This window comes from Oryx dammah, unplaced genomic scaffold, assembly GCF_014754425.2.
Source record: "Oryx dammah isolate SB20612 unplaced genomic scaffold, SCBI_Odam_1.1 HiC_scaffold_7, whole genome shotgun sequence".
In the NCBI taxonomy this organism is placed as follows: domain Eukaryota; kingdom Metazoa; phylum Chordata; class Mammalia; order Artiodactyla; family Bovidae; genus Oryx; species Oryx dammah.
The window spans coordinates 22,511,892-22,537,232 of record NW_024070191.1 but is presented as its reverse complement, the minus strand read 5'-3'; the positions used below and the strand labels follow the sequence as shown (position 1 = coordinate 22,537,232).

The 25,341-nt window shown below is 39.2% G+C and overlaps 1 protein-coding gene across 3 annotated transcripts in view; it reads right to left on the bottom strand.

Moving 5' to 3' along the window:
* The window catches only part of DLC1 (DLC1 Rho GTPase activating protein), a 515,375-nt gene that overhangs the window by 210,660 nt on the left and 279,374 nt on the right, over nucleotides 1-25,341 (bottom strand). For all 3 annotated transcript variants that reach the window (XM_040243175.1, XM_040243174.1, XM_040243173.1), the window contains exon 5: nucleotides 2,617-2,650. In XM_040243175.1, coding sequence (XP_040099109.1) covers nucleotides 2,617-2,650 — 34 coding nt within the window. The remainder of the gene's footprint in view (nucleotides 1-2,616; nucleotides 2,651-25,341) is intronic.

Here is a 25,341-nt window from a genome sequence, read left to right as displayed (position 1 = left end):
TAATCCTATTTAAAGGCTCAATTAACCCCCAGAAGATTGAGTAGGTCCTCTGCCTTTCCTGTCATTTCTCTGTCTAGCAGAGCTTAAAAACAAAGATTCATAAAAAGGAATAAAGATATTCATATTTGTATATAAAACACTCAAAATATTTTAACTATGGCATAATAAATTTTAGAAATTTAGGAAATTGATTAGACTTTCATGGTCCTTTAAAGCCTTTTGAAATGAATCATACTCTCTTTTGAATCGGCAAATCTGTTGCCAACTGATTAAAATATTCAAACATAAGACTCTATCTTAACATATAAATTCATTGATTAAAAAAACATTTCTTTCTTGTATTTATGTTCTCAAACAAAATTGTATTTCCTCCTTCTTGTATTTCCAATTATATTTCCTTATAATGTACTGTACATTCTCAAGAAATCTAAATTAGAATCCATTCTGGAGTGAATTTCAATCATTCTAATGTTTTAATGCACAGAAGCCAGGTTCTGCTCAAATCAGCCCATCCTGGGTTAAACGTCTGAGATAGGGCATCCGGGGGCCCGCTTAGGTCACACATACGAACCAGTGCATCCGACCTTCCACAAATCATCTGGGAATGAAACTTATTAACTTAAAAAATTTCTGCCCCAGCAGTGTAAAAATGACCCAAAGAGATAATTAAATAGTGACACTTAATTTCATGTTTTTTCTTGGTTGTTGTTATTGTTGAGGAGAAAAACATCTGGGATTATGGTTTTTTTTAAGTGGTGTGTGCATTATATGTATGTTCCCTGTTTAATTAGCTCTTTGTTTTAATAAAAATGTCTTTAAGAGGAGCTTGATAATTGAGGTGCTTCTCCCTAGCACACCGACGTCATTTTAGCAGAAAAAGTCTTCACCTCTTCAGTCTCTCAAGCAATGGCATTTCCAGCCTTTCTCCCCCTGCCCCTCCAGCCAAGAATTCCTATCCTAATTTTCTCCTTGGGGTATGGAAGAATGTGCTGATTTTCTGGAAGAAGATGACAACTTTGCTCTGTTACTCCCTTTGTTTAAGTCATAGCCAATCCTGCAAATTACAGAGAATATCACAACACAAGATAAAGCACAGCTTTGGCTAAAGTTCCTTTTTCTTTGTGATGCAAATGCGCTCTTCACCATTTATGTTTTGTTCTAAGGAGATAGCTAATATATCAATTATTGATGGTATAAGAGCTTGTAATGGTAATTTGAATCTGCTTAGTATATATCATTAGTCCAGTGCATGACACCAACGCGTGATAAACCGAGCAGTTTTTCTCTTGAACTGACACAAGATACCAGTTGCATGTTTTTCTTTTATTTGGACGGTTTACCTTTCAATATATTAGACAGAAGAGGCTAGATACAGCCTAAACAGAGGAGGACACTTTAGCTCTTGAAAGGACATAAACTATGAAAACTTGTGTGTGAAAACTATCTGGCAGCAAAAATCGAGTCACTGAACTTGATGCAACGTCCCCCATAAAACAATCCTATGAGAACAACTCTAATGCATTAGTGTAGTCACTTGAAGTCATGCCATCTTTTATATGATTCCATAAACTTTTAATTTGGCTTTTAAAAATTATACACATCAAAGAGTTAAGTGATGTGCTTCAAGCTTGGTAAAGCACCTTTAATCTGTTTTTCAAAAACAAAATTTTTTAATTTTACACAGAAACTGTAAGACCATATTGAGGAGATCAACAGATTGCTAAAAAGCATACCATTCCACCAATCTGAGTCTAATTTTTCATATTTCTGCATTTCTCATCCCCATCCACTTCCCATAATATTGTTAAACAGTTATAATTATACCACAGAGCACAAAGATATATTATCATTTTTCTCTAATGAACTATCCATATCGCTTCACAACTGTATTTTTGATGGTATGACATGATCTTTAAACAAGCACAACTTTTTCTAGGACTACTGAACAAGCTACTAAGATCTTTAAAAACCCTTCATAATCTTGGTCCCTCAGTAGCCCCAGGGGACTGGTTCCGGGACTCCCTGGGGGACACCGAAGTCCACGTATGCTCAAGCCTCTTACATAAAATGGCCCAGTACTTATACACAACCCACACACATCCTCCTACATAGTTTAAATTCATTCTAGATTAGCTATAATAACTAACACAAAGTAAATGCTATGTAAAGAGCTGCCTTTGTGGCAAATTTCAGTTTTTCTCTTTTGGATCTTTCTGGAAATCTTTGCTTTTTCAAATATTTTTGACCCAGATTGACTGAGTCCATGGATGCAGAACCCGTGGATACAAAGGGCTGACTATATGAGCAACAGATCTCCAAAGACCATTCCTCAGTACACCGAACAACATCTAATTGTTTTCCTCAAGAAAAGAGTTGTGATCACATTTACAATTAAGGCCACAAGAATTACACACTTCATACTAACAAGATATATGTTAGAAAACCATTTTTTTCCTCACATTTTGAATAAAACTTATTTTCCAGGAATTCAACCATAACTTTTGCCCAGAAACTGAGGAGATGTATGCATTTTAGATATTTAATGAAATGTCCACATGAAGATGGAATTTTATTCTAAAATAGATAGGAGTGAAAACAAAACCAGTGTCAACTTACCCGCCTTTTCCTTCTCTGAGAGACCTGGAATTGCCTGAAAAAGAAGAAAAGCCACAAATTGTGGTATCATTAGAAGGAAATGGCAAACAATATTATTAGGAACAAAATGGTGCCCCATAAATTAAGCAAAAATTAAATAGGGCCTGACACTAGAAATATCAGAGAAGAGGAACTGAATGGACATTTTTTTTCCAAAGATGGCATATAAATGCCAAACAAGCACATGAAAGGTGTTCAGCATCACTAATCATCAGGGACACACAAATCAAAGCTACAATGAGACATCAGCTCACACGTACAGAATGTCCATCGTCAAAAAGACAAGAGATGATTCGTATAGGTGAGGATGTGAAGAAAAGGGAACCCCTGTGCACTGATAGTGGGAATGTAATTCGGTACAACTATTATGGAAAGTAGAATGGAGGTTTCTCAAAAAGTTGAAAATACTTTATACTTTCCATATATATGATCCAACAATCCCATATCTGAGTATATATGTCTAAAGAAAAGGAAAGAGGATATCAAAGTGGTATCTGCACTGCCATCTGCACTGCACCATTATCCACAATGGCCAAGATACGGGAACAGCCTAAGTGCCCACTGATGGATGAATGGATAAAGAAGATGTGGTGTGCATGTGTGTGTGTGGTTGTGTGTGTGTGTAATATTATTCAGGCCTGAATAAGAAGGAAATCATACTATTTGCTATAACATGTGCCTTGAAGGCATTATGCAAAGTGAAATAAAGACAAATACAACATGGTATTTTTAATATGTGGAATCTTAAAAAAAAAAAAAAAAGCATGAAACAGAGAGAGTAGAAAAGTGGTTGCCAGGGGCTGGTGGAGTGGGAGAAATAAGGAAGGCTCAGTGAAAGGTATAAATGTTCAGCTATAAGATGAATCAGGTCTAAGGATTTAATATAAAGCATGGGGATTACAGTTGATAACTGTATTATACAATTGGTATTTTTTAAGAGAGTAGAATTCAAATGTTCTCACCAAAAATAGACAAATATGTGAGGTGATGGGTATATTAATTAATGAAAGAGGGAATCCTTTCACAACGTATGTGTTGTGTGCTTAGTCGCTCAGTTGTGTCCGACTCTTTGTGAGCCCATGGACTGTAGCCCACCAGGCTCCTCCGTCCATGGGATTTCCCAGGCAAGAATACTGGAGTGGGCTGCCATTTCTTCCTCCAAAGGATCTCCCAGCCCAGGGACTGAACCTGCATCTCCCGTGTCTCCTGCATTGCAGGCGGATTCTTTACCCTCTGAGCCATCAGGGAAGCCCTTCACAATGTATACATCAATCAGATGACGTATATGATCTGATACATCTAATCCTCAATCAGATGATGATTGATTTGATATATACATATATATATACATATATATATACAATGCACACTTTAAATGTCTAAAAATTTTATTTGACAATTATACTTCAATGAAGCTGAAAAGAAAAAAGAGAGAGAGCTGTGGCACTGTTGTAAAGTCACTACATCCAGCTAAGCTCATTGTAAATCAGTCATGTAATTGTTTTCCTCTCTGAAGACAGACTTATCTCACCCTTAAAAGGTACTGCAATAAACGAAACTAAAAACTCTTTGAATTTGTATCGAATTTTTTATAGTTCAATCTCTTTTCCCATTTTGGGAGGCAAAGAATGTTAACTGTTTGGTCAGTATCTGGGCCTTTCAAGTCTCTGTCCAGTCCTCTCCAGGCTCAGATTCCTCCTTTATAAAAGGGGGATAAACACCTTGACTTCACAGGGCTGCTGAAAGCACCAGATGTAGTGGCTTCTGTAAAGCACGTGAAGTCCTTAGGAAAAGACAGCCGTTCTATTTGCTACTATGGGCACTGGACCAATGAGCAAATTACTGAAATAAGAGGGATAGAAGTTCAATTCCTACTAACGACTATCTATCACTATTATTTAGAAACTAGAGTTCAGGATAAGATGTCTTCAACAGACTTTAAGGTAGAATAGTGTAGTTCTATTCTTTGTGGATACCTTAAAACAAACTAAGGAAGTGAGCTTCTGATTGCCATTCACCTCAGTCACTCATGTATAAAATACAGTTAGCATGAGGGTATTAACTTTTATTGGAAAGCCTTTTATAAATCTATCTGGCCCACTGGGATTTAACGCTTTCTACTCTATAACCACTGACCACACAAGATGTCTACAAGCATGTCTCTCCCCTCTTCTTTAGGGGACAAAGTCTTCAGAGTTGAAGGAAAGAAAATAGGCTCAAATGGGAAATTAATTTTGTTGCACGTGTGTATGAGAGAGAGCAAGAGAGGGAGAGAGGAAAGTTCATGTGGACCTCTCTTGTAGGTCAGCCTAAGGAAATAATATCAATCTCCATTTTTGGAAATCTCAAAGATCAAGACTCTTATATCTTTGTGAGATATTGATTATTGTCGAGAACCTTACCTTTGGAATTTATAGGATTTGGAGACTGATGCAGTTTTTCAAATAAGGGGAAAATCTATGCATAAAAAAATGGAGGAGGATTTGTTTTGGCAAGATTGATCTACAGTGAAAGCATATTTTGACCTAATCTTGATCTACCTTTAGTTGTTCACTGTTTGTTCTCTGGCTGTGAATGCTGACTCTGCATCCTGGCAAAGATGCAGCCCTGAGGAGAACATCCGGTTATTAAATGGCAGAGTGGAGGACCTCATCCAGACAGCAGGGCATCAGATGGACTGCATAGGCTTCCACCCCTGTCCTCAGCACCCTTTTATTTACAGCAAGATCATCTGATTTCTTCTTTGTTTCAAGAAGAGTTTCTCTGATTCTATCTTCCCTTGACAAGAAAGTCATCCTACAGCTTTGGCAATGTTTGTTTACTTCTTATGTCTCTATTTTGGGAAAGGTCTAAGAATGGAATTAAATCTATACTATATATTTTAAACCTAGCCTCAGATTTGTCCCCTCACTAAAGATAAGGGCTTTTAAATTAATTTTTCTCTTTTGTTTCAAGCAAATAAACAACAAAAACAAAACAGAAACCCTTTTGTTGACGAGATTGTAAAGGGTGGTAATAGACAATTGGCTCAGATGGTAAAGAATCTGCCTGCAATGCAGGAGACCCATGTTCAAACTCTGGTTTGGGAAGATCCCCTGGAGTAGGAAATAACTACCCACTCCAGTATTCTTGCCTACAGAATCCCATGGATAGAGGGGCTTGGTTGGGCTAAACTCCATGAGGTCACATGGAGTCAGACACGACTGAGGGACTAACACTTTCACTTTCATGGAGAAAGTTCCTCAGTGTATGAAGAGCTAACACTTACTAGGTTCTCAGTATGTACAAGGTACAGTTTTAAGATTTTACCTGCATAAACTCACTCAATCCTTAAATCAACTCCATGAAGTCTTAAAAAGCACAGGAAGTTCTGTGAGGTCACACTGAAAGAATGGAAGCCAGGACACAACTATTCACATGATGATCTTTGAGATCACTAATTTCAAAATGCTAATCAGAGTATTTTGAAACAAAGGAGAAGAAAGGTTTGCAAAGGTCCTATGGGCAGATATTGACTTAGACCACAAAATAGTTGTGCAGGATGTCTGTATGAAACATTTAGAAATTCTCTAAATAAGCTCTCTCTTCTTATGGCTAAAGTGTTTTAGACAAATTGAATGTCTTACCCCAATTCCAAGTTGACCAGTGACAGGCCTTCTCCATATTTTATTCTATTTGATTACAAAGTGTGTAACCAAGCATGTGTAAGTAAATATTTAATAAAGATATAAGCCCTATCAAATAAAAATATTTTAGCCTCCAAAGAGCCAGATCCATTATGTCATGTAGACAGTGCCAGTTACTTTAGAATATCACCCCATGCTCTGCATGATTCTTTAAGTTACCAAAACTCACCTCCATTAAATAACAGCAATGGCCACATCAGCAGATGGAGAAAGGAAAGTCAAAGTTTAATGGATCCAACGTTTAATAACTTTGCTTTTAAAGTATGATCACATAGTAATAACAGCTGGATATCCTTCAGCTGATTTATATTTGAATTTGAGGGAGAACCATCTCTTTAGAAAATGGTTTATGAATACATTGATTAGATTTGTGAAATTTTCTAGTGATGAGAGGCAATAAATTTAAAAAAAAGCTGACACCTGGATTTCAATTAACTAAAGCTATTTGTTGTTTCTTAATGAGTAGCAACTTGTGTGTGTGTGTGTGTGTGTGTGGAATTCATGATCCAGTTGAAGAAGATACACAAGAATAGTTCCACTCAGAGGTTGCTGAATAACAATGATTAGCACCCTTATTGGTGTGACATTAATAGCTGTAGGAAGAGAGTAAATAATTAGGACTACCCAGGCAGAAATGGGATGGTTTTCCTGGGTGTTGAACCCCTGGGGAGAAAGTGCTGGTCAGAAGATTTCTTTTTGCCTTTGATGTAAGAATACTGGAGTGGGTTGCCATTTCCTTCTCCAGAGGATTTTCCCACCCAGGGATCAAACTCAGGTCTCCAGCATGGCAGGCAGATTCTTTACCACTGAGCCACCAGGAAAGCGCATTTCTGGGCTTGAGAAAAAAAAAAATCACTTCATGCAAGCTGTCTGTATCGTCTGGTACAAAGTAGGTGTTCATCAAATTTTTGTGGGAATAAAAAACCAAGTGTCTATTTGTATATATAGTTTAAGTAATATGCATGACTGTTGCTTATGAGAAAGCTCCCATAAAAAGCATATTTTTGAATTCATTAGGGGTTTTTTCTTAATAGCTGCCATATGTTTCATTTGAACTGTATCCTCAGGAAGTGATTTAACATTTCTGGCAATAAAGCAATTAAGTAGGATTTTCCTGCTGGCCATATGGGTTCGCTGTAACTTCATATTTTATTCTCTCATTTCTCAATGGAACAAAGGGAAGTCTAGTAATAACTTCCAAATGAGAGAAAAAAAATTATTCATCGTCTTTTGTTATTTTTCTCCATGATATTCAAATGATAGGAAACAACCTTTTCTGTGGCTATCCTTACCGTCCAGTAGTTCTCCACATGCAAAGATTTTCATTTATGTTGATTTGTTGAGGTGTTTTACAATTGAATTTTTTAAAAGCCATTAAACAGAAAGGTTTTTAGTAAAAGGGGAGGAAACAATTTGCTTTCTCTTAATGAAGTCTTTTAAAGCTGTGTGTGGGAACCTAGACTGTGTGTGCGTCTGTTTATGTTTCTGGACATGAAACGTGTTGGGGAAATGCTCATTTTGACGTGCCTTGTGGAAACGCTGTAGACATACGTTGATTCATTTGGTCTGTTGCTAGAATGGCTTTCTGCACTTACAGAAGTACTTCAGCTGGATACCTTTTAGGAATTTATACCAACTACACAGAAGCTGCTAACATAAATAGTAACATAAGTAATGGGTGTTGTACCTGAATCCTTTTTATAAAATGACAAAACATTCTAATTGATCTTGATGATTTCTAAGTTCATCTTAATGATTTCAGGTGAAAATGGAGTAGGATTTTTCCTCTTTAATATGTTATTTTTATTAATATGTCAAGTCATATATATTGTTGTTGTTCAGTCGCTAAGTCATGTTCGACTCTTTGCGACATAGAAATGTGTATATATATTATATAGAAATGTATTTCTATATCGCCTAAGAAAGTTATTTTTTTCTTAGTGTTTTGGAATTGGGATGATAGTCTACTACCATCAAAAAGGCCTTTTGAAGGAATTCCCTGGCGGTCCAGTGGTTAGGACTCCACACTTCTACTGCAGGGGGAACAGAGTTCTTTCTGCTTGGTCCCACAAACCAGTCAGTGTGGCAAAAAAAAAAAAAATGCCCTTTGAAAGTCACTCCTTTACAACAAAGGACAGCGACAAGAGGCTGAAAGATTCTACTTGTAGGTTCCATGTAGGGAAAACTGCTACCGTTTATTTTGTCCTTTCTGTATTTATAGGTAGTGTTTATTTTGTATGTTTTCAAATATTAGAGATGCTGGCACGGAAGTGTCTGGAATATTGTCTTTTTCTATAGGAATTTTTCTCTATTTGCCTTCTTAAAAATGGGAAGAATCAGTGACAGAGTAAATTATTCTTTTCCTTTAAAAACATTCCCTTTTATTCCCACAAAATATATAGTAAATTTCAAAGTACATAATTATGTCCCTAAAAATTGCAAGAAAATGTCCCTCAGTGACAGAACTCCCTCGGTCTCAGAGGAGAGCACACAAGAGTCCATTGTGGGAGCAATGGACAAGAGGAAGAGGTTGGAAAGTCATACTTTTGTTTTGAAGACATGAAAGACAACATTAAAGGAAAGTAGGTACACTGGAAAATGGGTTTGTTTCCATGTCTATTTACAGACTCTTTTGAAATCACTCCTGTCTGTGATTTTGTTAACCAGTCAATGATTTCTGTTTGCTTTCATCTGAACAAAGAAGTTCATTGAGAAAGCTGTGTCTGATTGGCAATCTGATATCATCTGTTTTAGTTTACAAAATCTTTCTCCAGCTTTGACAGTTATCTTTCACTGAAAACATAGACTTTATTTTAAGAGCAGTTTTAGGTTTAACAAAACTGAGAAGAAGCTACAGAGTTTTCCCCCTAAATCCCTTACCTGGACACACGCATATTATCAATAATGCCCTTACTATTATCAATAATGCCCACCAGAATGGTACACTTGTTACAACTGATTGGCTTACATCGTCACATTATTAGCACTCAAAGTTCATAGTTTATATTCAGGTTCACTCTAGGTGTGGTCTACTCTTCAAGTTTGGACAAATGTATAAGGACAGGAAAAAAGTGAGTGTTAGCTGCTCAGTTGTGTCTGACTCTTTGTGAAGGCCAGGCTTTTCTGTTGGTGGAATTCTCTAGGCAAGGATACTGGAATGGGTAGCCATTTCCTTCTCCAAGGGATTTTCCCGACCCGGGGATCAAATCTGGGTCTCTCACATTGCAGCAGATTCTTTATCGTCTGAGCCATCAGGAAAGCCCCTGTTTAAGGACATGTATCTACCATTATAGTATCGTAGAGAACAGTTTCATTGCTCTAAAAATCCCCTGTAAATCCTCTGTACTCTATTCATCCCTCTCTCCTTCCTAACCCCTGGTGACCACTGACATTTTTACTGTTCCCATAGTTTTGCCTTTTCCAGAATATCATATAGTTGGAATCAATGTAGCCTTTTCAGATTGGCTTTTTTCACTTAGTAACACGCACTTAAAGGTTCCTCTGTGTCTTTTCATAGATTGATAACTCATTTCTTCTTAGCACTAGATATGTTCCATAGTGTGAATGGGTTAGTTTTTTACCCATTCACCTACTGAAGGACCTCTTGGTTGCTTTCAGATTTTGGCAATTATGAATAAAGCTCCTATAAATGTCTATGTGCAAGTTTTTGTATGAACATAAGTTTTCAATTTCATTGAGTACTAATGAGTGCAATCGCTGTAAGTGTGGGTTTAGTTTTGAAATGTTCATTTTTTGATGACATAGATATGTGAATAGTTGAATTAAATAAGTTGCGGTGGGTTTACCCTTCTGACTTCTATAGTCTCGTCTAGTAGTGTGTGAGATCCATGAGTAGAGAAACAAGTTCTTACTTTAATATATGGTTATGGCTGAAAGTTGACTGGTGAGACTTCCCTGGTGGTCCAGTGGTTGAAAACCCGCCTTCCAATGCAGGGGACATAGGTTCAACCCCTAATCAGGGAACTAAGATCTCACATGCCACAACTAGAGAGGCCCGCACACTGCCAACTGCTGAGCCTGCTCTCTCTAGAGCCCGTGTTGGACAATAAGAGAAGCCTGTGTGCTGAAATTAGAGAAAGGCTGTGCACTACAATGGAGACTCAGGGCAGCCAGAAATTAAAAAAACTAAATTTAAGAAAAGATGACTAGTGATGATCCTCTTTTCCTGACCCTTTCCAGATATATAACGAATACCTCCCTTTCAAGAGCAGCATGTAGGTTGCTCACTGGTTTAACAAACTGCACTCAGACCCAAGCAGCTCAGGGCAGCTCACTCCTGATTGATAGAAGCGTCAGGTGTGGCTGCCGTACGCGTCCTCGATGGAAGCCAGTTGTGCTCTGGTGCCTGCTGCAGCCTACAGGATACACAGAGTCTGGTGGGCTAGGACGAGATGCGGGCTAGGTATATGTGACGTGTGCATACAAGAAATGTGTGAGGAAGCAAAGGTGGAGCAACTCTGCCATAGAATGAACAGAGCAGTAGGGGCCTTCCTGCTACAGTGGCCCTCATTATTCACTGGTAGGAAAATCAACAGTAATGTAATTATTGGGTAGCAGGTTTCTTTTTCTCTTTTTGCAGTAGTTATTAAAATAATTAATTTTAACAGCTCCTTTAACTCTCAAAAATGTCCCAGTTTGGATAATAATTTATATGAGAACAAGGATACCATCAATAACATCCCATGTCCCTGGTTTTAGAGTAGGTTTGGCCTATGGAAAGCCCCAGTATGAGATATAAGGCTGTGATATTATTTATAATAAGAAAGATATCTTTGGATCTTTCATCCCTTTCCTAGCACTGCTGCTGCTGCTGCTGCTGTGTCGCTTCAGTCACGTCCGACTCTGTGCGACCCCATAGACGGCAGCCCACCAGGCTCCCCCGTCCCTGGGATTCTCCAGGCAAGAACACTGGAGTGGGTTGCCATTTCCTTCTCCAATGCATGAAAGTGAAAAGTGAAAGTGAAGTTGCTCAGTCGTATCCGACTCTTAGTGACCCCATGGACTGCAGCCTACCAGGCTCCTCCATCCATGGGGTTTTCCAGGCAAGAGTACTGGAGTGGGATGCCATTGCTTTCTCCGGACACATATGCTACTTCTACCCATTTCCCTTGTTCCTTACAGAACTGGTCTAATTGTAAAACAGTATTATACTTAAGAGACCCTCCTAGAAACAGGGCTCCTAAAACGCTTGGAATTTTCTAAGTTAGGAGAGTGATAAAAGGTGTCTTCTGTTATGCTAATGAGGTGACTCTTTGACCCCACTTAGAGATGGGGGCTGGCTGCCAGTGAAGCCAACCAGCCTCCTGGAAGGAGAGGAGTGCAAGTGGGGACCGAGTTCAGTTGCCAGTGGTCAGTGAATTGCCAGGAGTCGTGCCTATGTAAGGAGCCTCCATGAAAACCCACATGGCCCGCTTCTGGGTTGATGAACACCTGGAGATTTGAGGAGACTGGTGTCTTTGGAGAGGGAATGTTCCCATACCTACCCCTTTGCAGTTCTTCCATCTGGCTGTCCCTGAGTTATAGCCTTTCACAACAAACCAGTTGTCTAGTAGGTAAAATGTCTCTCTGAGCTCTGCAAGCACTATACCAGCTTAGTTCAACCCAAAGAGGGAGTCAGCAGAAGCTCCAGTCTACAGCCTGTTGGTCTGAAGCACAGGTGGTGACCTGGAGTTACAGGTGGCATCTGATGGGGAGGGAGGGGGCAGTCTGTGTGACTGAACCCTTACCACGTGAGATCTGATGTGACCTCCAGGTGGATAGTGTCAGAGCTGAGTTAAATGGAAGGATACTCAGCGGTGTCTGGAGAACTGCTTGGTGGTGTGGAGGAAACCCTCTCCCACATTGGAAATTTATTCCTAAACCTCTCCAAAGGGGAAGCAGTATTTATTCCTGTGGATCCTACAGTCGCCTTGAACTGTCCTTTTACCCAAGGTCATTGCTCTTCTCAAGCAGCTAACTCTGCAGACTTTTCCCCTCTGGGTCCTGCTAACTTCTCTAAGGGGCCTTGAGGTGATCACAGCTCAGCTAGGGGTATGCCCTGCTGGTTATTGCACTAACCCTTGTATTTCTCCTCCCTTATGACTTTGTAAACAGTCCCTTTGTAACTGATCCTTCCCCCCATATAATCCTATTTTCAGTGCTTCTATTTCCTCTGGAGCCCTAATTGGTACATTTCTCTTCCTTTCTTTCCTCTATGAATGTGCACAAAAATTTCATTTCTCCACTTGCTCCCCTCTCTCTCTGTGGGGCATTACGTAGGGTACAGATGGTAATAAAGTAAAAAGCCTTAAGAACCACTGATGTATCTTTCAATGTCTATCTTAGTTCCAGAAAACTGCATTTCAAAATAGGTCAGTGAATCGTGAGCCTTCTGTGAAATGAAGTTTGTGACGCTGCCACATTTTCAACTTCTGCTAATGTAGACGAGGCTAGAGTCACTGAGGATGAGGAATATAAGGCTTGGGGAGAGCAATGCACTCAGAGAAGGCAAGAAAACCTGCAAGCTATAAGATTGAGTAAGAATATGAACAGTTAGCCATATTTTTGTTTTTAAACTTAGATGGAAGGATTGGAAGGATAATTAGCCATACCAAGTTTGAAATCATCAGCATCCAGGTAGAAGTGCTTCAATGCTAATTTTCTATATAAAACTTATTAAGTGTATTTTGCACATTAGCATAAAAGTGAGACTTTGTAGACATACAAGGGCCAACTGAAGCTGACATATTACTTTAGAAGTTAGATAACATTTTGACTTCGTCTTTAACTAAATGTTCTGCTAAATATGTTTTCAACAAATATTTATCAAAGGCTGAGTAGGAGATAGTAGATGGCAGGAGAAGGCAATGGTTCAGAGTTTCCGAGAAAAGACAGGGTTGAAATGACCATGTGTACCACTTTTTTGACTAATATCACTAAGGAACGAGTGCTCATGTCTTCCCAGGGTGTGCACCCAGGTAGGGAAGAAACAAGGCAGTGTGGGAATGGCCCGGATTAAAGGCACTAGGTAGAGCCAAATAGGGAGGCAGAGTATAGAAGGGGAGATGTTTGAAGCAGGACCATTAAGAAACCTGTGTTTACAGGGGCAGGTGGAAGCTGAGGAAGACAGAAAGAGGTTGAGAAAGGAAAGGCAAAGAGAGAAGCGGGTCAAGAAGAGTCACGTGACTGTAGGCATCAAAAGGGTAGTGTTTTGGGAAAAGCTGGACACAATGGTAAACTGCCTCACTGCCATGGGGAACAGGCAACACATAGTAAGAGGTGACTCTTATCCAGCACCTATTCTGTGCCAGGCACTCTTCTAAGCACCTGGCACATATTCAGTTCAGTTCAGTCGCTCAGTCACGTCCGACTCTTGCAACCCCATGAACCACAGCACGCCAGGCCTCCCTGTCCAGCACCAACTCCCAGAGTCTACCCAAACCCATGTCTATAGAGTCAGTGATGCCATCCAACCATCTCATCCTCTGTCATTCCCTTCTCCTGCCCTCAATTTTTCCCAGCATCAGGGTCTTTTCCAGTGAGTCAGCTCTTCACATTAGGTATCTAAAGTATTGGAGTTTCAGCTTCAACATCAGTCCTTCTAATGAACATCCAGGACTGATCTCCTTTAGGATGGACTGGTTGGATCTCCTTGCAGTCCAAGGGACTCTCAAGAGTCTTCTCCAACACCACAGTTCAAAAGCATCAATTCTTTGGTGCTCAGCTTTCTTTATAGTCCAACTCTCGTATCCATACATGAATACTGGAAAAACCATAGCCTTGACTAGATGGACCTTTGTTGGCAAAGTAATGTCTCTGCTTTTGAATATGCTGTCTAGGTTGGTCATAACTTTTCTTCCAAGGAATAAGTGTTTTAATTTCATGGCTGCAGTCACCATCCGCAGTGATTTTGGAGCCCAGAAAAGTAACATTGTTTCCACTGTTTCCCCATCTATTTCCCATGAAGTGATGGACCGGATGGCATGATCTTAGTTGAATGTTGAGCTTTAAGCCAACTTTTTCACTCTCCACTTTCACTTTCATCAAGAGGCTTTTTAGGTCTTCTTCAATTTCTGCCATAAGGGTGGTGTCATCTGCATATCTGAGGTTATTGATATTTCTCCCCGCAATCTTGATTCCAGCTTGTGCTTCTTCCAGCCCAGCGTTTCTCATGATGTACTCTGCATAGAAGTTAAATAAGCAGGGTGACAATATACAGCCTCGACGTACTCCTTTTCCTATTTGAAACCAGTCTGTTGTTCCATGTCCGGTTTTAACTGTTGCTTCTTGGCCTGCATACAGATTTCTCAAGAGGCAGGTCAGGTGGTCTGGTATTCCCATCTCTTTCAGAATTTTCCACAGTTTATTGTGATCCACACAGTCAAAGGCTTTGGCATAGTCAAGAAAGCAGAAATAGATGTTTTTCTGGAACTCTCTTGCTTTTTCGATGATCCAGCGGATGTTGGCAATTTGATCTCTGGTTCCTCTGCCTTTTCTAAAATTAGCTTGAACATCTGGAAGTTCACGGTTCATGTATTGCTGAAGCCTGGCTTGGAGAATTTTGAGCATTACTTTACTAGCACGTGAGATGAGTGCAATTGTGCAGTAGTTTGAGCATTCTTTGGCATTGCCTTTCTTTGGGATTGGAATGAAAAGTCACCTTTTCCAGTCCTGTGGCCTAATAAAGTGTGTAAGTTCCTCAGTCGTGTCCAACTCTTTGTGACCCCACAGACTATAGCCTGCCAGGCTCCTCTGTCCATGGAATTCTCCAGACAAGAATATTGGAGTGAGTTGCTGTGGTCTCCTCCAGGGGATCTTCCTGACGCAGGCATTGAACTCGAGTCTCTTATGTCTCCTGAGTTGGCAAGTGGGTTCTTTACCACTAGCACCCCCTGGGAAGCCACAACTGAGTGAGGTCTCTCCAAAGCCAGGTGCTAACAAGGAGCACTTCAGATGGAGCTTGCTTTCACACTCTGGATTTTTCATCCATCAGCAGGGATGCCAAATGGCTAATTTATACTTAGAATGGGTACACCTTTCACCATGGTCAAAAGTAATTGGTTTAGTGGATATTTAGTTTATAAAAATGTTTGTGATTATGAGCACATCAACAAAAATGAAAGCATACAGGAAGCATAGAATAGACACTTGACCCCAGACAGCAACTGCATGATAACTGAGATCCCATTTCTTCTCCTTGGCAAAGAATCCTTGCAGAAATCATGCTATCAAAACCATCCCACTATTGTCTGCTTCCCTCAATCGACTCCTTGGATCCTTCTCCAAACATTGTTCAATTCTGTGACTTATTGTTTAAGCTGACAAAAGGTAGTTTGGGTTTTAAATGATCTAACCGGTACTAAGTTAAAAAAAAAAAAAGAAATATATTCTAAACTTCAACAAAATGCCACTGTATTATCTTAAACTCTTTTTGATCTCCATTTGGAATATACGGCTTCATGGTGACTTCCGCTCTCCGTGAAGTGAGTTAAAAACTTGTCCAATCATTTCTTTTTAAGAACCTAGGATCCTGTTGGGGTAACTCCAAATTTTTGTATCGGGTGCCCAACTTCATCCAAGGATCCATTTTCTGTACTTAACAAAAGAACATATTTACTAATATGTTTTAAAATTAAAACATGAAAATAATATATTTCCCATTTCTAAGGATTATAATACAGTAAGATTCCAAAACCACAAAACTGATGTCATCCCAATTACTTAAAATGCAGAATCTAGTACCAGGAAAGAACGACACATTTTTTGAATATTTAGGTTTATTAACCTATACAGGACACAGGGAAAGAGTAAAGGAACTGAAGACAGTGATGTGATCCCAAAGTGAGATATCTAATCAGTTCAGTGCATTTGGATAACAAACAGAAAATTCTCTTTGTAAAGAAGCTTTTTCCTCTTTCCTATGAACCACTGTCGTTTCTATAGGAAATTATCATTATATGAACCCTGAGTCAGGAGCACACTTCATTCAATTCTCAGGGTTTTCCAAAATTTCTATCTTTATTTTTTTAGGTAAGAAACAAATATTCTTTTAAAAGGACTGTTATTTGCTGGCTCTCCTGATAATGATTCACACAAAATCTACATGGCCTAGATGAAAGAGTGACCTATTTTTAAGTGTCTTTGTAGAAATTCAGTAAATGTCTCACATTCTCTGCTAGGCCTACTTTTAATTCTCATATCTGTTTTTCTTACTATTTGGGTCAAAATTCAATTAATAAACAGTACTTTTCCATATATTCTCCATGCTGAGAACCTTGAGTACTAGAAAATTAAAGATTTATTGAGGTAGGTCTGAAAATATTTCTATGCAAATGTCTGATTTACATTAGGGTTTTGAACAACTATTTTTTTAAGAGCTATAGTAATTTTTCTTTTATGATATGCAAAATTAAGAATAAAAATAAATCAAAATTGCTTTTATTAAATGCTTTAATTTGTTAATCAAAACATTTAAGATAATATCTACTGGCTCTTTTAACTGGTACCTATTGCTATTCAATACCCTTGATCATTTTGGTTTTGAGAAACAACGATAAAATAAACAAATAATATAGTTTTAATTTTATAGTTAAATGTTTGGAAGATATTTGTTCTACTTAGTCAAGGACTGTAGTATTTTTCTCTCTTTTTACCCCTTATGAAACTTTATTACTTTGATAGGCACAAACTGTTACATTGAATTTACATTATTACCTTGGACTTCATATAGAGCTGACATTCTACCATATAATTAATCCTCAAAGGAATTAAATTGGGTATTTGGAGAACTCAGAGCTAGTTCTATGGCCTCAAGAAAATTAAACACTTTAGAACACAGTTTTCTTAGTTATAAAGTTTTAGCATATCTTTAAAGTTCCAAACTTTAAATAATTCTTAATTTGTGCTAACACGTCACGAGTTTCTCTTGGAAATGTCTGTCAGCAAAAAACTTAGCCAAACTGAAACCATATGAGTTCTAGGAAGTAATATTTCTTTGCTGCATAGAGATGGTATTACCCATAGCGTTTACTGTGATGGTTTTAATATATGTCCAGAAATCTTTGACCCTCCTTCCTTTAAAAGGTGAAGGCTCATTCCCTTCTCTAATAAAATATGGTGAAAGGCAACTTCTGACATGATGTTACACAAAGCGTTGCAGCTTCCTCCTTGCTCTCTCTTTTGTGTGCACTAGGATCAGCTAGTTCCCGTACCATGAGGACACTTAAGTCCCGCTGTGTGGTTCACATGGCAAGGAGCCAAAGTCTCCTGCCAACAGCCATGTGAGTAAGCCATATTGGAAACATCCTCCAGTCCTAGTTATGCTATTCAGAAATCTTGACAGCAAGCACAGGACAGAGATGCTAAGCCAGAACCACCAAGCAAAGCTGCTCCTAAATTTCTGACCCACAGAAACTGTGTGGGATCACTCATTGTTATTTTAAGTTGTTAAATTTCAGGGTAACTTGATATGCAGCAATAAGTAACAAATCCATTTACCTGTATATTCAAATAAGGAATTTATGACCATCTTTTGTACACATCTGTGAAACTAACTGAACTAAAATTCATCTTATTTCCTAGAGAACTAGATTTTTTTCATGCTCCTTTAAAAGATTGTTTCATGGGGACTTCCCTGGCAGTCCAGTAGTTACGAATCTGCACTTCCTTTTCAGGGGACATGGGTTCTACCCCTGGTGGGGGACCAGGATTCCACATGCCATGCAGTATGGCCACCCAAAAGCCATATATTTGGAAATTAATAAACACATTTGTAAATAACTCATTAAAAAAAGCTGTTTCATGTTCAAAGACATTAATTTGCTCCTAATATTCAAAATCACAAATTTCCCCTCATACAATTAAATAGCATGTTGTTTTGTGGCAGACCTGATGTAAATAGGCAGAACAATGGGCCTCTATTCTTTACAATTTTTCTCTCATCATTCGTTGCAGCTAAGCATTCTGCTTGGGTTGATGATCATCAATTATTAGCACATTTATTGAGTTCTTCTGGATATTTTAAGCAAAAATAAGAACTATGCACAACATAATAAAAGCAGTTCTACTGTTAAGGAACTTAGATTTTTCAACAAGGAATGATGTGAGCATACAGTCAGGCATATGGTGTTCACACCATATTGACATATACACAGACATAAGGTAATGCAGTAAAGTGAACGCCTTATTGTTATATAACAATTATATATTGTTATATAATAATACATAACAGATATTATATACATGTATATAGACATGCATTAAGTATCTTAATTTATCCTTATAGTAATCCTATGTGGCATCCAATAGCCATTTCACTTGGTGGTATTATTTCTTTTGAAAACAGATTTTCTCTGATTATTTTTTCTGATTATATGTTAGAGACTTAAAAATATGGAAAGGTACTCTAGTGCAATGTAAATGTATATCAACTCAGCAAGCTGACTTATGAAACGTGTGAAATAGTACTGTATCTCAATGCATCCGATTCTGTGGCTTCATTAGAGCCTGTCAGCATGTGCTGCTGAGCACAGTAGGGACAGTCTGTTACTTGTACACCCGTGGCGGATTCATGTCAATGTATGGCAAAACCAATACAGTATTGTAAAGTAAAAATAAAATAAAAAATAAAGAGCCCCCCCCCAAAAAAAAACCCCAAAAACACTGCCTACAGGGTCTAACAAATCAGACTGAAATCTTCGAGTCTTACATCAGAGAGAGATCTGGCCATGTTTTTAAAAATTTGTGTTGTTTTTTCTGCTCTTCTCTCTCAAGTGAGTTCATAAGGAAACTCTCTAAAATACCATTGTAAGCGCACAGAAGATTTTTAGTAGCTCATATTCTTGACAAACATGATGCAGACACGTCTCCAGGGCCACTCCTCAAACATGACTTTAAGGTAAGCTCCAACTTTATCAACAGGATACGACATCCTTCTTTGTTTTCTTTTCTGTGTTAATCTGAATAAGATCTTAGCTTCCAAAATTCAAGCCATGTTCTTTTACTAATGAGGTAGAAAATGGAAGTTTGTTGTTTTTTTTTTTTTACAAATTAGAATCTTATTGCACATCAAGCATTTGTAGAGTCTTTACTAAACAAAAGAATTTGGAACTTAAAGCAACCAAAATACAATTATTGTTGTGTTTTCCTCGATAAACATAGAAAGTGTTATGTCTGTGTGTAAAATATACATACATGTATATATTTTAAGGCAATTATTAGAGTATCAAATAGTCTTTTGACTATACTTTGGTGATGCTATGAAATGATTATTTACCATAAGATAATGCAAGTGACTGACTTGTTTAAACACTAAGTGCTAAAAACATTTCTGCTTTTCTTGAAATTACATGGGCATGTAAATGACTACACAAACAGACACAACTGGGAGTGAGGATCATAACAAAGAATTTTTTTAAAAAGAACTTTGTAACTAATGGCAATTATTTTACAAAACAACTGAAAAAATAAACAAGAAAAGAGAAATCTCAGAAGCTGATCAGTCTTTGCCTGTATAGCCTGTTTAGAGCCCTGAGAGCTTGGAAAGGAAGTAAAAGTGAGGCTAATGAGGTTTTGGCTTTTAGACCTGAGCCAGTCCCTTGAGGACACTGTTGGATTAGTTCAAGTATGGTGAGGGAGGGATAATATGATACACAGAAAAAAATTTTTTTCTTGCTTCCAACAGTCCTACTAAATTGCACAATCCTTCAACAACACTCCTCAAACATTTAGACATGTTCTGGGACAATAATTTTTTGCATACACAAAGATAATCTCAGAAGGCCTTAAATGTTATCCTGCTACATGACAGGTTGACAAGTGGGTGGTTTCTAAGGACCAATCATAAGGTGGAGACATAAATGAAGCAGGCTGAGTGAACAATTCTCAGTACATAATTGGCATTTCATGTGAAGACAAACAGCTGCTAGAACTTTCTGGAAAATTCTATAGAGGCTTAAGAATTCATAGAAGAACAACTTTGGCACTATAACAGATGAAAGTTAGCACTGAATAATCTCTGGGAAAAGACTGCCTTCTTGCATCACATTTTAAAACATGAGGTAGTTTATATTTATTCCAAATTCAACTAAGAAAATGGCTCTATCAACCATTCACTCAATATATAATAAAACTTAGTATTACAAGGCAATGAGGAGGGGAGAATATTAAAAATTACGAAGTATAATTCCAAGTGTCAGTAAACTTGAGATTTAAGAGAGAGAAAAAGACATCCACATGCAAATTTCAGTAACAATTCAAGAAAACAAGAGGTAATGTTTGACAGTAAGAAGGTCAAGATCTTTATTTAAGGAAGTCCCACTCCAGTACTCTTGCCTAGAGAATCCCATGGACAGAGAAGCCTGGTGGGCAGCCGCCTATGGGGTCGCACAGAGTTGGACACAACTGAAGTGACTTAGCAGCAGTACACTTAGAGTATTATGAGAGTATCGGTTGCCTGAATGCCTGCTAAGTCGCTTCAGTCATGTCCGACTCTTTGTGACCCCGTGGACTGTAGCCCACCAGGCTCCTCTGTCCGTGGGATTCTCCAGGCAAGAAAACTGGAGCGGGTTGCTGTGCCCTCCTCCAGGGGATCTTCCTGACCCAGGGATCAAACCTGCATTTCTTATGACTCTTGGATTGGCAGGCCAGTTCTTTACCACTAGCACCACCTGGGAAGCCTGAGTATCAGTTGACCTCTACTTATTTTTTGGAATGTGGTATAGCAGAATGCCCAAAGGCTCATATAAAAGTACACATAAGTGTGTATATATCTTGGCATTCAGAACTCAAAAGCCACCCACTGCTTTCCCCGGTCAGCTTACTAGGTTGGACAAGCAATATCGTGGGCTTCAATAAGTTGGGGCTCCAATATCTTTCCTCCTCTAAGCCCACCAAAAGAACCTGACGAATCAGATATATCTGGGCAGCAAAACAGGTAGAACTAGGATTTCTAGGCATTCCCGTCTCAGATTAGCAAGGTTGATGGTTCTCAGACTCAGGTGTACATCAGAATCATCTTCTGGCCCCTGCTCCTAGCGTTTTCTCATTCAGTCAGTAAGTAGGTCTAGGGTGAGGCTCAAGAATTTATATTTTCTTTAAATGATACCACTGTTGCTGCTCCAACGGCTGCACTTGGAGAACTGCTGAGCTAGGAGACCACATTGGTTTGATTCTAGTTCTGAAAACAGAATCTGTGGCTGGAGTCTGGTAAATTGATGGAAAGGCTGGCATGAGATGATGCTACAGAATTAGGTGACAACTAGGTTATATAGACTTGTAGTTCGTGTTAAGCCCTGACAATCTCTTTGTGGGTTTTAAGGAGATGAGTCATATGATCTGATGTGCAGATTTCAAAGGCCATGATGGTTGCATTGAGGAGAACGTATTGGGAAGAAGAGGATCAGATCTGAGTACTGATAGGTGAGAGGTGATAGCTCAGGGCTGGTGATGAAGATGGGGAAAGTGATCAATTATCACTTACATTTTGGAGGGAGAATCATTAGTAGACACTTGGCAGTGGATTGTTTGTGGGAACATGGGAGGGGGAGATGCCCAAGAAGACGCTCAGCCTTCCACCCCAGGGAGCTGAGAAGATGGAGTAGTAGAGGTAGAGAAAACTGCAAGGGGCATGGGTAGACTGGGTGGTAGCAGGAGTCAATTTCAGTTTTGGACAAGCTCAGTCAGACTCTTTTAAATCACTGGTTACAGGAGTGTGAAGATCAGAAGAGAGGTCTGGGATGAAATATGAGTTCTATGGGACCTAAAACTTACAGAGATGGGGCTTCAGAGTATGGGGGTGCCACATGGGAAGAGAGTGGGCCTGAACACTGGTATTTAAGGACCAAGTTGAGAAGGAGCCAGCAGAGCGAACTGACAAGGACTGGAAGAGAAGAAAGAGAAAAACCTGCAGTGTGTGATGTCATGGAGGCTTAAAGAAGCAACATTTTTGAAATGAGAGGGGCAGTCTGGAGGTGGAGGTGATGCTGAGGTGAAGAAAGATGAGAATGAAAATACGGTCACCTCATCCAGCAACAAGGAAGTCGAGGAAGGCTGAAAAACCAGCAGAGGCCCATGTGGACACCTGGTAGGGAAGCTGGATTGAGTGAGCTGAAGAGTGAGAGGGAGGGGAAGAAACAAAGACATTTGCTCACTGAATCACTGATTCAGACATGGATTCATCCAATTAAGTTTTAAACAAATATTATGTGAGCTCAGCCCTGGGGGAAAGAGGAAGGATCAGGTTCCTGCTTTGGAGTGGCTCATTACAGTCTACAAGGGGAGACAAAATGGCAAACACCTTCTCTTATGCTGGTCTTCCTGGACTTTTCTCAAACAAGTGTTGCTTTCTGGAGGCATAAGTATCTTCTGATCTCATAGACCTTCCCAATGCTTTCACACCAAGGTGTACACACAAAAATGATAATATTGGTACAGATCACTGAGTTGACTAGAAAGGCTGCTGAAGGCTGGAGTTATGTCCTAGCGAAACACACCCCTCCAGCCTTTGAGATGAACAGAATCATACCCAGACTGACTCAACTCAACCCAGGTATGGTCTGTTCTATTCACATCTAGGATTCATCCACCAAAACTATGGTTCAGGAGCCCTGGTGGAGAATAAATACTCTCTGAAATAAATAATTTTCTACTGAGTTTTGGGGTTGCCTGTCTTTAGTTATTTTTTGACCCTCCACTGTTCTATGAGAGTTTGAAATGTTATCACTACTAATGTAGCATTTATCTGATATATTTTTATTTAAAAATATAATTTTATTTGGTTTTTATTTTAAAATCTTTTTACATATTTTTACTAAAATATCATGTCTTATTTCTCCAAGGGAACTCTCTACGATCTCCCAGGACAGGAGATTTGAATACATTTTCTTTCTTTTCATCCTCCCTAAGCCAGTGTAGTATCTTGCACATAGTAGGTAATGCTTATTGACTGATACACACAGGTATGTGAAATTCATGTGTTCAGGCTTTGTTTGAAGTAGAAGAGAACGCATTGCTTTCTTATCCAATTATTAAAATCAACACTGATTTTTGCCTTTGGCTGACAGACTTATCTGATACTGAAACAACCTAGCAAAAATCTATCTAAGGTGAAATACTAGCAGATTGTAGGCACACGTTTTTTAAAAACCGATTATTAGATATTTAACTATTATACCTACGAACTTTTGACTGGACACAAAGTCTACCTTACTAAAATACAGGTGGCGGGTATTTGTGCCTCTTTCTCTGCACTACCTTTTTTGAGTAGAATATTGCATATTCTGTGAGCTCCAAGCAAACACTAGTTGTTGTTCAGTTGCTAAGTCATGTCCGACTCTTTGCAACCTACACTAGTTATAGGTACAGTAAGTCCCATACATACAAACCTTCAAGTTGTGAACTTTCAAAGATGTGAATGATGAAGAGCTGATGGACTGGAGGCGCCAGAGAAAGGACAAAGAGAGACAAGAGGGAGAAAAGTAACAGAAGAACTGAAGAGATTCATGATGCAGGAAATGACAAGGGGATTTTCTTTATTTGAGGAGGTGCTGAGACACGAGATCTGAACATAGAACAGTACAGGAAGGCTGCAGCAGCCATTCAGAATGCAATCCAGGGCTGCTGTGACATCACTGGACTGTTTTTCAAGAGGGTAGATAGAATTGAATCCAGCCAGAAACTAGAACCTGTGCCATGAACATCAGTCAGTCAGTTCAGTCGTTCAGTCAGGTCCGACTCTGTGACACCATGGACTGCAGCATGCCAGGCTTCCCTGTCCATCACCAACTCCTGGAGCTTGCTCAAACCCATGTCCATCAAGTTGGTGATGCCATCCAACCATCTCATCCTCTGGTGTTCTCTTCTCCTCCCGCCTTCAACCATTCCCAGCATCAGGGTCTTTCCTAATGAGTCAGTTCTTCACATCAGGTGGCCAAAGTATTGGAGTTTCAGCTTCAGCATCAGTCCTTTCAGTGAATATTCAGGACTGATTTCCTTCAGGATGGACTGGTTGGATCTCCTTGCAGCCCAAGGGACTCTCAAGAGTCTTCTTCAACACCACAGTTCAAAAGCATCAGTTCTTCACGTGAGGTGCAAGTGAAATTGCAGCTTGCCCTCCATCTCCTACTGTGATGATTCTTCAGCTCTACCACGTCCCACCCCCTCTCCCTCCTTCAGTCAAAAAACTCTTCGTGCCTGTTCTCTTGATGCCAGCCCCTGTATGCCAGCTGTTGCACTGTACTAGAACAGTAGAAGCCAACACATTCAAAGCAGTAACCAGCTACCTTTCTCCAAGTCTTCTTGGCCAGTAGGGACCTTCCTGTTGTGTGGCAGTGATGCTTCTCATCATGTTCCCAGGACCCTACATCCTGGGTGTGCGACAACACCTGGAAAGAGGTTATGAGGTGGCCATCTAGCCAGAGGCTCTGATTATATACATCTGTCTTTCCCCACTTTTTGTCTTTTAAATTTTATTTCTCTCTGCTTAACTCTTTGCCAGACTCTCTGTGCAATAACTGGCTATAAATAGTTATTCTAAAATACTTTCCTTACAGAGTGTCCTGATCCTACAAATAGCTTAGCTTTACAGGTACGGTTTCCTCTCTCTGAAAAATGCTTGTGCACTTGAAATTAGGTTAAAATGAACAAAAAGAATAGATATGAAAAAGAAAAAAAAGATAGAGCAAAGAATATGCCCCCAAAAGTTTAAAATAAGACTCAAAGATTTCAGAGCCAGTAAAAAAGCTCACTCACTCATCCAAGACTCTTCTAAGCCAGATTCCTCAGGTTATAGGAGTTTGGGTGGCTTCCTAATTTCTGTTACACCAGCTCCCTAGTAACCAATTCTCATGTTATGAGAATTTGTTCTTTGTAAACCTAGGCTAAGGTTTCATAGCCATTCAGTTCAGTTCAGTCACTCAGTTGTGTCCGACTCTTTGGGACCCCATGGACTGCAGCACACCAGGCTTCCCTGTCCAAAACCAACTCCATTAGCCATCTCCTAATG